At 41.0% G+C, this 14,954-nt stretch overlaps 1 protein-coding gene across 1 annotated transcript in view; it reads right to left on the bottom strand.

The window, feature by feature from the left end:
- Window positions 1-3,164: 3,164 nt before the first annotated feature.
- The window catches only part of Selenoi (selenoprotein I), a 34,665-nt gene continuing 22,875 nt past the window's right edge, over window positions 3,165-14,954 (bottom strand). The window contains exons 7-10 of the mRNA XM_051181746.1: window positions 12,747-12,795; window positions 10,506-10,686; window positions 9,255-9,440; window positions 3,165-6,138 (exon numbers count right to left, since the gene is read on the bottom strand). Coding sequence (XP_051037703.1) covers window positions 6,040-6,138; window positions 9,255-9,440; window positions 10,506-10,686; window positions 12,747-12,795 — 515 coding nt within the window. The 3' untranslated portion in view covers window positions 3,165-6,039. The remainder of the gene's footprint in view (window positions 6,139-9,254; window positions 9,441-10,505; window positions 10,687-12,746; window positions 12,796-14,954) is intronic.

The raw sequence follows: 14,954 nt of genomic DNA, 5'->3' as shown, positions 1-14,954 counted from the left end.
CTATTGTGTTTTACACTGACCAATGGTTCTGGATCAAGCAGCTGAGACTATTTCCCATTACAGAGCCTTCCCTTTTGCACCCACCAAAATAAATAAATAAATAAGTAAATGAATGCATGAATGAATAAATAACAAATAAAAAAGGCAACTTGAAAACAGTTAAAAGGATTTAAAAATTATTTATTTTTATTACAATAAATATCAATAAAAGAATTAAACAATTGAAAACCAAAACCTACTGCTTTACTTTTGGAGTTCACAGCAGCAGACATGAACGTAAATCCAGTTGAAAGGTCAAGGCTTCTAGAATCCGGTGACAAGGAACAGGTCTTGATTATCTGGACTAGCAGCAGGGAACGGTAACACAAATAATGCAAAAATCACATTCAAACGCCTCAGAGTACTCTACTATACATCAAACCACAAGACTTGGAACATTTCAGTAAAGTTAAGCAAGCTGCAGAGCTCTGCTTTGGCAAAAGCAAGTATCTCCCCGAGTCTACAGGCACACTGCTCCCAAGCTGCCTCCTAGCCAAAAAGGCCCCAGCAGACCCAGAAACCTCAGCTCTGATGATAGCAGCTGGCATTCTTGAAACCAGTCTTTCCGGCTCACAAGTTCCCTGGTGAAAAGACATAGAAAATTATATACTTAGGGGGCTTCCTCAAGCCTGAGATGACCAAGGTGTGTGGGGTGCTATTGGGGGGTTTATGGGTCCAGGTGGGTAATTGGCTTCAGATGAGGACCACGGACACACCAAGTCCACACAAAGCAACAGTCTAATGAGGGTTAGTCACCACCTGGTAATTAAGAGTAAACTCCATGTAGATAACGTATTGTTATACACACAGAACAGGTGTACATATTAAATGTATATATGCAGGCAGAATAGGCGTACACATTAAATGTGTATATGCACACAGCACATGGAACCAGATTAAATAAATGCTACATTATTTGCTATTAACACAGCAAGTCCTATGCAGGCCAGATACAATCAAAAATACTTGAAAGGGAGCAATCCTTTTTATCTTTATGTCTGGTATCTTCCTTCTTCACAGCAAATACACCCTGCCCACTCCAATGCTGGTTTTTAGGTGCCTGGCAAGGGATGGAATTGCATTCTTGCTTCAGAAGACTACATAAAGCCTACAGGGAACGGCACCAAATTAAACTCCCCAGCCTCAGTTCCTGCCACACATTCTTAGCATAGAACATGAAACTTACTCAAAAAGAAAGTAGTAACTTACTTTCCGTCACCTGCCATCCATTTAATCCACTGCTGGGTGGGGAAGGAAAGAGTGTACTCCCTTACACAGCGGTCTTTACTGTCTTCCACTTCGCCCAGAAAGGGGAAAAAATTCTTTTTAAACTAGAATTTGGAGTTCAATACTGAATTCTGTTTTCTTGGGACATTAGCCTGTTGATGAGTAACATTAATTCCAATAGATCAGTGACATGGCCAAGTTAATACAGGCCACTTCCATAACCTGCTTAGTTACCTCAAGTATGAAATAAGCAAACTCCAGGTCATGAGTTTTCCTCTCTCGGTATTAAAAAAGTGCTTATCAAACACAATCGAGAATTCATCAGGGATTAGTTTATGAAAAACCCAAATCCAAAGCTTATTTTGATTGGTACCCAAAGAAACTGCTCTTGTAGCCAACATGACAGAAACACACACACACACACACACACACACACACACACACACACACACACACACAGTATTTAGTCACTCCCTGGATAGTCAATGCGATCTTTGATTTCAGTTTCAGAGATGCTGAAGTGGACACTGGCTTCTCTTTCTATTTTTAGACTCTCAATGGCCATGATCCAACTGTCATAAAAACAGCCCAACTGACTTATAGTCCAGCTTTCTAAGAAGGAGTCTCTGGAATAGAAGACACCAGGAACAGCCTAACAGCCCAAAACAACCATTCTGCTCCCCCTAAAGGTGTTTCCTAACCAAACCCTTGACAAATAATCTAAAATCAGCCAGGTGACGGTTTTTAAATCCTGGGAACCCAACCTTCCTCACTGAATCAACAAAACCTTGTTTAGGCTGCCTCTGAGAGAGCTCCCGATGGCAAAACTCCTGCTACCCTACATGTGAGCTCATCATATGTCTATAAAAAGGACATACCCCTGCTTAAAAGCCAGAGACAATAACCAGCTGGTATGCTACCTCTTAAAAAGCAAAGTACACTACTAGGATGCAGGTTGGAGAGTAAGTGACATTTAGTTTGTACTGTAAAAACACTGGAAATAAACAAGGCAGCAAACTCAATCCCCATGGCTCTATTTGAGAAAGAAAGAAACTCATGAGCACTTTCTCTGGAAAAGTTAAGACCACCATGAGTCACCATGTACCCTGAAGCCACTGCCTGTTATGATGTCAGTCACCACTGTCAAAGATTAAAAAACAAAACACAACAACAATAACAAAAACCCAAATGTACAAATCACATGGGTTACATAATCAAAGAAAAGCAGAAATCTATACTAGCTTTAAAAAATTCCCAGAGCCTCACACATTCAAGTTTCATGGTAATTAATTTAATACCATTTTACTGTTAGGAATGTCACTTAAATGTACATCCAAGTGCTTCAATACAGCACACCAGTCAACACTCCTCCTGACAGGCTGGAGTAGGGACAGCTAACTATAATAAGATTACTCACCCACAGGATGTTCGAGATAGCTGCCTTAAAACGACATTTCACAGGGCAAAGAAAATTCTGATCTGACGCCACAGATTTCCTTCCGACAGTGAAGCCCAGGAGTGAGTCAACATAAGGACACTCTGAACACAGGCATCATCACAACTAATACAATTTCTCTGTTTCTGGCTTATTGGGAGACCCAAACTCAAATGTTGTGATCCACAGGTTTTGCCTTCTCTCTGGGGTTGTTCCCAATCCTTTAGCAGTCAGTGAGCTGTTTCTGTATTATGAGGTGGCTATAAGTAGGTTTCAGGCTATAATATAAAAGGAGAAAGTTCACTGGGCGGTGGTAGCGCACACTTTTAGTTCCAGCACTCGGGAGGCAGAGGCAGGCGGATCTTTGTGGGTTTGAGGCCAGCCTGGTCTACAAAGGGAGTTCGCCAGGACTGTTACACAGAGAAACCTTGTCTAGAAAAAGAAAACAAGCAAAAAATTAAAATAAATTAAAAAAATATCTTTTTATTCTTCATAGGACATGGAATTGAAGTCTGCTTCAGGAAGCAAGGTGCCGTCCATATACCTTCTGACTACAACATATTCCCTTAACATTCGCTCCAAGTCACAAGCAACACTCTGGGCAAATACTTAGCATGTGCTAACCCAGATATATACCTCCCTCCTCAGTGCCTCCGGAGAGAACAAATGGCAGTATTAGCAGTGGTACTGTAATATCCTAAACCATGTTCGATGTTTTCTTTTCAAAATTGAAATTAATAGTATGCTAGTCATGATATTGAAATGCCAAGGAAGAATGGTTATATTTTTACTTTGAAGTCACTCTACTCCTCTGAAACCTATGAACTATTACTATTTTTTTAGACAGTGATTGTGGCAATTTCAAACAGTGTGCAGAAATACGATAATCAATATCATTGAGAGAACAGAGGCGGCGGCAGCTATCTAAGTATTGTTATGTTTTTCTGTCTCACATCCTCTCAGACACAGGGAGATTATTTTCTGACAAGCCTGAAAGGGCTTTTTCATACCATAGCCTTCTAACATGAGTCCAGCAGTATAACAATGCAAGCCCCTAACCTGGCTTAGGCACTCTATTCCACAAGTACAGACACAGCATGATGCTACTCCCCAAAAGGCAGCTCTGTGTCACCAGGGAAAAGATATGGGGTAAACTCACCCAAATAGAGTACATAAGTTTTCAGTACCATTTACACTGGGGAGGTATAGAGGAAGGGGCATGACAGAGATGCACAGAGCTCCTGTATTGCTGTGCTGATACGACGAATGGGTCTTTTAAGATGCACCATCAAGACACAGGACACGAGCAACCTAGGAGGGACTCGTGAGTCCACAGGATCCTGAAACACTGGCTGCCTGGGTTTGCTTCTCAATTAGCAGTCTCCTTTTCCACTCTACAGTATCAACAAACTATAATAGAGTTCTTTACCATCACATAGACATGTTAAACACAGAACAAAAGGCACAAAACATTTTTCAAATCCACTTGATGCAACAAAAAGAGAACAAATACACATTTGGCAGGGAAAGATCCCCCAGATTACAGGACATGATGCTTCAGTATACTGTACAAGGTGAAGAAAGCCTGTGATCCAAATTCATTCTTATACATAGTTATGTTATTTTCTTTTATACAAATGAATGTTCTTGTGTACAAGGTCAAGAAAACAGTAAAAATGATTAGCCAAAAAGCCTTATAACCAAGTTCTCTCCTGACTCTTACTCTACAGAGCTGGAGTACACAGGACAATCATCCTTGTGCAAACAGCTTGTTTTCTGACCTCCATGATTTGTTAACGAATACAGAATCACTATCCACTTTCTACATCAATTTCTCATTGATTTTTGCTTTCAATTTTAGTGTCAGAGAAAGTCCCCAAACATACATAGCCTTACAACAATTAAAACTGAGCACAGGGCTGTGGGTTAGCTCCCGGACTCATTTTCAACAGCCTGGATGACAATGATTAGAATTTAAAAACATTCAGGTGGAGTATCAGTTGGTTACTTTTTACAAAGCAGCAGACAGAAACCCAACAAAGGAATGAGCTACAATATTTAAGGATGGTCATATTCATAGGTAAATAACAGTTACAAATTTAATTACATATCAACACAGTGGTGCCTATCTTATCCAAGTGCAACCTGCCCAAAAGTTATAAAAGGGGTTTAAGACACACTCTTCATTTAAGCACAAACCTCATTCAATGAAAAATAAAATCAGCAATTAAATTTCACCACCACCAAACTAAAGGCAAAGTTCAAAGAAAGAAAACATCCACATTCGTAAAAAAAGGGGAGATTTGAGATAATCACAATACAGCAAAAGGGAGTTTTTGTGCTGTCAGTAAACCTTAAAACCTACTGAGACATATTAAGGGAGTACATACTCAGTAAGGCATACATATCAAAAGTTTTCTTTAAATGGGGAGGTGGGAGAGTCAGGGGAGAGAGACTGTCTCTCTGCCTCATCCCTTGTGAAATTAAAAACTATGGCACCTCACCCCAAGAAGGAGAGAGAAAGCAATCGAGCAAAGACAGGTGGACAGGCAGCGCAGGGTGCTAACCGTGATCATCATGACGTTCTGAGGTTCCTAACTCCAGCTTAAACTTCCTCTCACAAGGGACTTCATCTGCATCCTCACAAATAAGAATGAGGCTGCCAAACACAGCTCACAGCACCCACTCCTGACGGGAAGAAACGCCACTATTAAACCATGAACTGTGCCACAATGGCAAGCTGTAATTACAACCCATTCTACACCAAGTAACAACAGAACACTTCTCTCTAACAGAAAATTAAACCATTTATCAGCATTTAGCCACAGCAAGAGCCAGGACACCAGACAATCTCTCGCAATTCACAAGAAAGCAACCAGGGTTTGGCAAGTGCACACTGGTATTTCTGGCCAGAGACTTTTTTTGATGCTTCTCTACATTAGATTTGGGCTGTCAACTATTTCCATAGCTGAAGACGTTTTATAACATACCAAATATTAGGACATGCTGTGGCTATTTGAATGTTATTAGCGTTCCTGAATCAATCTGGGGACTTTAAACACAGAAGTAAAGCATCTTTAACTCTATGAGTCAAAACATTATGGACTCATGAAGCTAGAAACATTTAGCTGGTTTAATGTACACTGTGTTTAACCAAATGTCTCACGGTTTCATAAAAAAATAAAGTTGGGAGTTAGAAAGTCTGAAGTTCCACAAGCTCACTCCTGCTGTCCACATGCCACACTGCGATCGATCCCACATCTGTCAAGCAGACCAGTTTAGTTCGATGGTGATGTATGAGATATTTACAAGCATCTATTTACAGTACTTCCTGAAGATTACAGGCCGATATTCTTCTCTTCCATTCCTAGTCAATCTGAGTTTGGTTTCCTCAATGAAAATGGATAAATCTGAAAATGGCTGCTCAGCTGCTTCACCTACAGAAAACCAGAATACAAGATAGACAATGACAAACACGCACCTGATTCTTCTGCAAACAGACTCAGAATTCACCCTCTGCAGACAGTGCAATATACTGAGAGTAAACTGCCAGAAACAAGAAAGGCTCTGTTAAACCAAATTCTAGTCTCTCCTGGAGCCTTCTAGAACAGACAAATATATCCTTAACCCTATTGAGAAACTACAAGATTATCTGACCTACAACAAACAGCTAGTAAAGAAAATGATTACCTCGATACATTAGTATTTAGCTTCAAAACACTGCTAGGTAATGAATGCTTCCTAACCTGGATAAAATAGAAAACATCAGATCTGTGAATCTGAAAGTCATGTTGGCTAGGGTATTCCCTGCAGGAGATAATTCTTTGATAGCTTCCATTTATAAATAAATCAATATTTTGTGTGGTTTCTAGTTAGAAGTAGTAAAGAGCCAGGCTGTGGTGGTGCATACCTTTGATCCCAGCACTCGGGAGGTAGAGACAGGCAGATGGATCTCTGTGAGTTTGAGGCCAGCCTGGTCTACAGAGCTAGTTCCAGGACAGGCTCCAAAGCTACAGAGAAACCCTGTCTCGAAAAACCAAAGAGCACAAAGACAAATAGGAAGGATGTTCTTTCTGTTAGTGTGTTTTTTTTACAGATTTCTTAAAATTACAACTTATTTTTAAGTTTAATTATTTTTGTCTATGGGTGTTGCTTGAATGTGTGTCTTTTCACCATGTGTGTTCAGTGCCCAAGAAGTCCGGAAGAAGCATGTGGTCCCCTGAGGAACTGGAATTACAGGTGGCTGTGAGTCTTCATGTGGGTTCTGGGAATCGAATCCAGGTCATCTGGTACTCTTAACCCCTGAGCCATCTTTCCTGCTCTCCACTTTCTTTTTAGATTTATTTATTTGTGTGTGGGGGGGGGGGGGGGCACATGTGTGCCATAGCATGCAGTGGAGGTCAGATGACAGCTCTGTGGAGTCAGTTCTCCCCTTCATGTGGGTTCCATGGATCAAATTCACATTGTCAGGCTTGTAGGCCCTCTTGTCCAGATTTTAACAAAGAATCTGTACACTTTCATAATATAAAACGATTGTGAAGGCGGCAGTGTGCCTGATGAAGTGCTTACACAGCATGTGTAAGACACTCGGTTAAATCCTCAGCTACTGGAGTTGGAGAGATGGCACAGTGGTAAGGACTGCAGTTCAGTTCCCAGACCCACACTGGGCAGCTCCTAACTGCTGGTAAACTCCAGACACACAGATCCACAGGACCAGATAGATTCCCTCCTCTGGCCTCCCCAGGCACTGCCCACACATCACAAATCTACACACATGAAGGGATGTGTTCTGGTGGGTATACAGTTTCTAGCCTGGTGTGGAGGCTCACCTTTACTCCCAGCTCTCAGGAGGTAGAGGCAGGTGACAGAGTTATGTGAGTTCCAGGCCGGTCTGTTCCAGACCAACCAGGATCACACTACACAGTGACAACTTGTTTAGAAACTTCAAGACACTGGCAATAGCATTCTATATCACTCTTATGATCAATGAAGAGCAAGACAATGCCCAAGATCATTGGCAAGAAGCATATGATAAACTTTACAAGTAAAGACATAAGCAATTCCCTGACATCACAGTTCATGAGGGTTCTCACAACAATAATCAAGAAGAAAAAATGTTTTGGTCATCAAACCGACTCTCAGCAGGGACCCTTCCAAAACAAAGGCAGGGAGCAGATGCTAGTGCTGCAGTGTGGGTACCAAGTACACCAGCCCACCCCTACAGCAATCATCTCAATGTGACACAAGTCAAAGAAAAGACTTTCAATTTGTTCTGATCAGCAGTGTAAACATTAAATCACTAGGTAATAAAATAAACTGAGTAGAACTAGTTAGACTGATTAACTACTGGTGATCTCTGTGGCGGAATACTATGTAACAACAACTAAAATATTTAAACATAAATAGAAAACTAGTTAGAGTGGGAGGGAGAGAAGGCCACATGGTTCTGGCATCACTGTATCCTTCCATTCATCCTGAAATGACTTGCTTATTTGTTTATGTTTGTAGTTTCTTGAGACAGGATCTTGACATGCAGCCCAAGTCAGCCTCAAGTTACCTTCCTGCTTCTTTGTCCTTAGTGATGATATGACAGCGGTGTTCTGCCACACCTGGAAAAATTCTAACCATTTTCCTTTACATTTTTTCATCATTTGACGATAAAGGTAAAGGCTCATGAGATAAAAACTGAAGTAATGCAAATGACTTCCTCTACTCTAAAACTAATCTGCCTGTGCCGACCAGTTGCTTTGTTTTGTTTTTTAAACTTGACACAGAGTTATCCAGGAAGACGAACCTCATCTGAGAACCTGCCTCCATCAGATTGGCTGGTGGGCAAGCCTGTGGTTCATTTTCTTGATTAATGATGGATGTGGGAGGGTGCAGCCTATAGTGGCTGGTGCCACCCATGGACAGATAGGCAGTCATTGGTGCTGAAGACAGCAGACTGAGCAAGCCACCGAGGGCAAACCAGTAAGCAGTGCTCCTCTAGGCCCTCTCCTTCAGTTCCTGCTCCAGGTTCCTGCCTGTGATGTGAAATTATAGGCTGAAATAAACCCTTTCTTTCCTGAGTTCCTTTGGTTATAGTGTTTATCACAGCAATCGAAACCCTAAGATACTGACTGCCCTTCTCCATTTCTCATGAGATTAGGAATAGACAGGGGTATACTATAAACCAATGTTACTTGTTTTCCCCAAATTAAATTCATAAGCAATAAAAATGTCCTAGGACTAAAGAGGCAAGAAACAGAAACTAATGGGATTATCTGGTTTCACATAATGAAAAGCATAGTGTTTTCTCAATAAGAAAATCACTTATATGATTTAAAATAAGAACTAATTACCCATAATCGCTCACTTAAAATCATTTGTAGGTGCTACAATCATTAGAAAAAAGTATCTGAAATGACTCCCTTACATGTCACCTGAAATTGAGGCATCTGCCCCACATGTCTAGTTGTCACACTAAGCAACTCTCTTGTGCGGTTTCCCGCTGTGCCTTCTAGACTCCTAAGCAGCAGACGGAAGCCATTCTGCCCTGCTCTGGATTACTCACCACTTGTACTCCATAATGGATGTGAGCCAGCGTGAAGGATGCTGTGAGCGCGTAGAGGAGAAGACTCTCCAGGTGGGAGGCTGCTGCGCCTATGTTCACTGCTACCACAACCAAGAAGAGAGGAAGCAGCAACCAGTTCAAAGGCGGGCACCGCGTGCTGCTCATTTGGCAAACAATCAGCTGACACTTGGGAGAAGCAAGAAGAGGGAGGAAAAGAGGGGGTATGAATTAGCAAAGCACTTTCAAAACCAGCCACATTTAAAGCTTTCAAGAATCTATCTGTTATCAATAGTTCTCAGGCGCTCAGGGCCCCAACCGGCTCCTGATCCCACCCTCAAATCTTAGGACCGGATCGGAAGAGGCTAAGACAATGAGGAAAGGGTGTCGTGCTGTTGCTGGTTAATCTCTGCTCTCAGCTCGACTAGATTTAGTCATCTTGGAAACACACCTCTGGACATGTCTGGGGGAGAGTTAGTTTCCAGAGAGGTTTAAATGAGGAAGGAAGACCCACTCTGTGTGTGGGCAGCACAGTTGGTGTGCTGGAGCCCTGGACTGAATAAAAAGAAAGGAATGAGCCGTGCAGACCCCTCTCTGCAGCTGCAGTGTGACCAACACTGTGACCTGACACCATGACTCCCCGCCATGACGAACCACTCCCTTTCTTAAAGCACAAGCCCGAACAAACCCTTCCTCTCATTGCCTGTCAGGTACTCCGCCAAGAGATGAGAAAAGAACTAACATGGATGTTACTGAAGGTGTTTTCTAGCAGGGCAGTGGTGGCACACGCATTTGATCCCAGCACTCAGGAGGCGGAGGCAGGTGGGTCTCTGTGAGTTCGAGTCCAGCCTGGTCCACAGAGCTAGTTTTCCAGGACAGGCTCCAAAGCTACAGAGAAATTCTTGTCTCGAAAAACAAGCCCGACCAAACAAACAAATAACACAAAAACAGAAGGTGTTTTCTCACAGTGTAGTACCAGCTGAGGTAAAAGTAGCTCCCAAGTTTAAAACTTTATTATGTGAATAACCAAACGACCTCCTAAACCTCGACACAACTCAACTTCTTCATGGTAATGAACAGGAAGCAAGACCTCCGACCAGCAATGAACACCTTTCAAAGCTGCTTCAATTCTTTTTTGTTTGTTATTTTGGTTTTGTGAGACATAAGTTTCATGCAGCCCATGCTGTCCTGGAGTTATAGGCATAAGCTACCACATCTGGCTTATATTATTTTTTAAAATATAAGAAGTCTTACTGTGATATTGGCAAAAGCTGTTCCAACCATGAAGTAGAATATTCTAGGGTGTATTTCTAAAATATCTGAAGGAGACCGGAGGATCCACACTGTAGACAGAGTGAAGAGCAAACACGGAGAGAAGAAGGGGACCATAGCTTCATAAACGGAATTGTGCTTCAGGGTGTTGCTTTTATAACTTCTGAAAAATCAATACAGAACATCATTACATACAGGACACACACCTAACACTCGCCATCTCCAGACTCCTCTCATGTTTTCTTACTGTATTTTTACAACCCTATGGCACAGAGAACCAACATCGTGAACCCTGCTTTAAAGCAGGCTAAGGTTAGGCTGAAATGCTCTAAATTTATAATTGCTACCAAGGCCAGGGTTACAGCTGAGGTTCTGACTCCAGATCAAACACTCCCTCCTTCATTTCTTCATTTCTAGACAGGCTCACTATGTAGCCCTGGCTGGCCTGGAACTCACTATACAGATCCACCTGCCTGTCTCCAGGGTGCTGGGGTTAAAGTAATATACTATCATGTCTAGCCCATTTCTTAATTTTAAACCAATGGTCAACAGCTGTGTCAGAAATGCAAAGACAGGGCTGGAGAGAGGGCCTAGATTATTGATTCTCAAACTATGGGTCACAACCCCTGGTGGGGGAGGGCTGTTAAGCAACCCTTTCACAGAGGTCACATATCAAATATTTGCATTACAATTCCCAACAGTAGCAAAATTATAATTACAAAGTAGCTTTGTAATTACAAAAGCTTTATGATTGGAGGTCACCACATAAGGAACTGCATTAAAGCACTGCAGCATTAGGCTTAGAGGTTAAAAATCTCAACCGCTTTTCCAAGGGACCCAGGTTTGGTTCCCAGCACCTACATGGAGGTTCATCTACAAGTCCAGCTCCAGGGAATCAAACCCTCTGGTCTCCCTGGGCAAGAGGAATGCATGTGGTACAAACACATACATGCAAGCAAAATACCCATACACATAAAAACAGTGATAAGATTTATAGCAGATACACTTTACACAAAAGACCCTGAAGAGAAACGGCCAGCACATTTTAGTGTTCCTATATACACTAGGAGTAACCCAGCATGCTGGCTCATCTAAACAGGGTTCCAAATTCTAGTCTTAGTTTGCTTATTGATCACACTACCTTGGACAATGTGTGGCCCAATCAAAGCCTCATCTGTAAGAGGAGGAAGAGGAGGAAATGACTCAAATGATCAGTGCGGCTTGTGAATTTTAAATGCTATTACTTTTTCTTTCTTTCTTTCATTTAAAGACAGGGTCATACCATGTACTGTTTGGCAGACCTGATACTCAATATGAAAACCAGGCTTGCTGGCCTCAGCTTCCAAAGTACTGGGATTATGAGTGTGCCCCATATTTGGCTAAAACTGTATCACTTCTGTAAATGGCCATCATTACAACAGAGGCTATATAGAGCTTGTCATAACATGAGGAAGAAACTATAAGACAGATCTGAGCTCCAAAGTAGGAAGAACAGGATGAAATAACGTAGCAGAGGAAACAGGCAGACCAAAATTACTGAGTCATGAAAGAATAAAATATATCTGGACAAAACAAGGCAAGTCAAGGCAGCCAGCAAAGCTATCGGACTGAAAGCCCACCTCTAAGCTACCTCAGAAACTACTCCCCAAAGGCAGGAAAGTCTACACAACCTCCTATGTGAGAACAACAGCACAGAGTTTGATCCTAAGCCTCACATATTCATGAGTGTTATCTTATAAACCTCATTATAATCCTTCCTAAAAAGAATGTGAACACATCAATATATAACAAGAAAATACCCATTCCTTATGACTCAGTCATAAAAATGACAAACTTGAAAACTGCTGAGCCCAAAACCTGAGAAAATAACTGACCATTTACAGTGTGACTGAGCTGACTACACTATGAGCAGAAATGACCTTAATCATCAAGTTCTCACTCTAGATCTGACATAGAGATTTTTAACCCTTTTCAAAATGTCCAGATTAAAAAGCAAACAGTTAAAAAGCAAACAGCCAGGCTTGGTGACGCACATCTTTATTCCCAGCACTTGGGAGACAGAAGCAGACAGAGCTCTGTGAGTTCCAGGACAGCCAGGGCTACACAGAGAAACCCTGTCTCGAAAAACAAACAAATAAACAAACAATAAACAGTTCCTTAAAATCTAATAATACAACTGTTAAAGGTTGCCTTTTCCCCACAACTTAAAAAAAAATTACTTACCTAAAGAAGTTTAATAAACTCATTGGAAGAGTCACACATAATGCACAGCCTAAAAGAAGAATATTTAAATTATTATGAATTTTTAGGGTGATTATTTTACAGTAATTGCATCCATGAAAAATGTCCAATATTTTAGGGCCAATAGTTTTCAGGTTCAAGTTTATTACTCAGCAAAACTACTCTTCTACACAGCAGCTGTAGGTGAAGAGAGGCGGTTTGGTTTGTGAAGTCAGTACAGTCTCAAGTCACCAGCAGGGACTTCAATTTCCGTTTTGTTGTCAATTGGTCACAAACCACCAAACTCTGAGCAACCCAATCTTTCAGTCAGTGCCTCATTTTCTTTATTTTTGAAGCAGGAAAATAGTAATACCAACTGCAGAGCTTGAAAACTACACGGATCATTACATGAAAGACACCAAAACAGAGCCCAAGCCCAGCAAACTGGAAAATCAATGTAACTCCTACAAAGTGTGTGTGTGTGTGGGGGGGGGGGGTGTCTGTTGTTTCCTGTTTATTTTTAATCTTTCTAGAATCTTCAGTTTCTCTCCTTCCCACCTTATTCATACAATATTTATTTTCTCTTAAACCTAAAAATAATGTATAGTCTTTCTGAGACAGTCCATCCATTCTGGGACCCTATGGCACAGCTTATCCAGTCCGTTCTTTTTTTTTTTTTAAAGATTTATTTATTATGTATACAGCGTTCTGTGTGCATGTACACCTGCAGGCCAGAAGAGGGCACCAGATCTCATTACAGATGGTTGTGAGCCATCATGTGGGTGCTGGGAATTGAACTCAGGACCTCCAGAAGAACAGCCAGTGCTCTTAACCTCTAAGCCAGCTCTCCAGCCCTATCCTGTCCGTTCTTAACATTCATCTGCCCCCAGGAACTATACTCTTGAAATCTAAGCACAGGAAGCATGTAGACAGCCTGTGTTCTATGTAAGTTACCAAAGGAAAAGACTACCTTTATTTCTTCTCTAAGTAGAATTTATTCTACATTTTATAAAGAACACTTAACTGTTGAAGACTTATCTCTTAACCTCAAAACTTCAAGTCTACAATGGAGATGGAACCTGCTTTTCATATTGCCGTAATTTAAGGCCAGACTTTAAAATACAGAAAATGGAATCTCTACAGAAAAAAACAGACAACTCATTTAAAAAAAAAAACAAAAAACAAAAAACAACAACAACAACAACAAAAAAAAAAAAAAAAAAAAAAAAAAAAAACATCACATAGGAACTTAAAAAACACCAAGATGAGGGATTGGAGAGAGATGGCTCAGCTGTGAGGAACACTGTCTACTTTTTCAGAGAACTCGGGTTCAATCCCCAGCCCCTACATGGTGGCTAATAACCACTTGCAACTCCAGTTGCAGGAGAGTCGATATAATCTTCTGGCCTCTGTGGTGCCCAGACATACATGCAAGCAAAACACTCATACACATAGAATTTTAAAAATACAAAGCTAAGCCATCAACATGGGGCTGAAAGATACAACAGTTAAGAGAATTGTTCCCTACTCTTGCAGGGAATCCAGCACCCACATGGTAGATCACAATCATCTATAATCCTAAATTCAGAGGAGCCAACGCCCTCTTCTGGTCTCCATAGCCACAAGCCATGCATAGGATACAAAGACATATATGTAAACAAAACATCCATATGCATAAAATAAAACTAAAAACAAACACAACAAAAAATTCCACCAAGTTAAAAAGAGAAGACAACAAGTGGGAGAACTGTAATTAACCAACCCCAAAGATTAATGTACACAAAACACAAGGGCCTAAAGGAAGTGCTCAACAATTCTATTGCGGAAAATGGGCTAGCGTCTAAAAGCACACAGAAAGACTAATACAAATGGTTATTAGCTTAGCTAAGTTCATGAGAAATGCAAATTGAAACTATACCAATGTATTATTTCTTACCCATAGGTTAACAAATACAGCAATATACTATAATGGTGAAACTAACTACAAATAAACAAGAATTTTCACAACAGCTCATGGGCATGTAAAATGAGCAATGCTGTGGGGCTGAATATGGAAGTATTCAACATAACTGCATGTATTTGTCTTTCACTAACAATTCTACTTCTAGGTATTTCTTCACACTAGCCTGGCAAAAAATATGAAGAAGACACATGCACAAGACTATATTTACTACAATAACATGTGCAACAGTAAAAGCCTGAAGACAATCC

Source organism: Phodopus roborovskii, unplaced genomic scaffold (genome assembly GCF_943737965.1).
Source record: "Phodopus roborovskii unplaced genomic scaffold, PHOROB, whole genome shotgun sequence".
Classification (NCBI taxonomy): Eukaryota; Metazoa; Chordata; class Mammalia; order Rodentia; family Cricetidae; genus Phodopus; species Phodopus roborovskii.
This window is presented reverse-complemented; position numbering and strand designations above follow the sequence as displayed.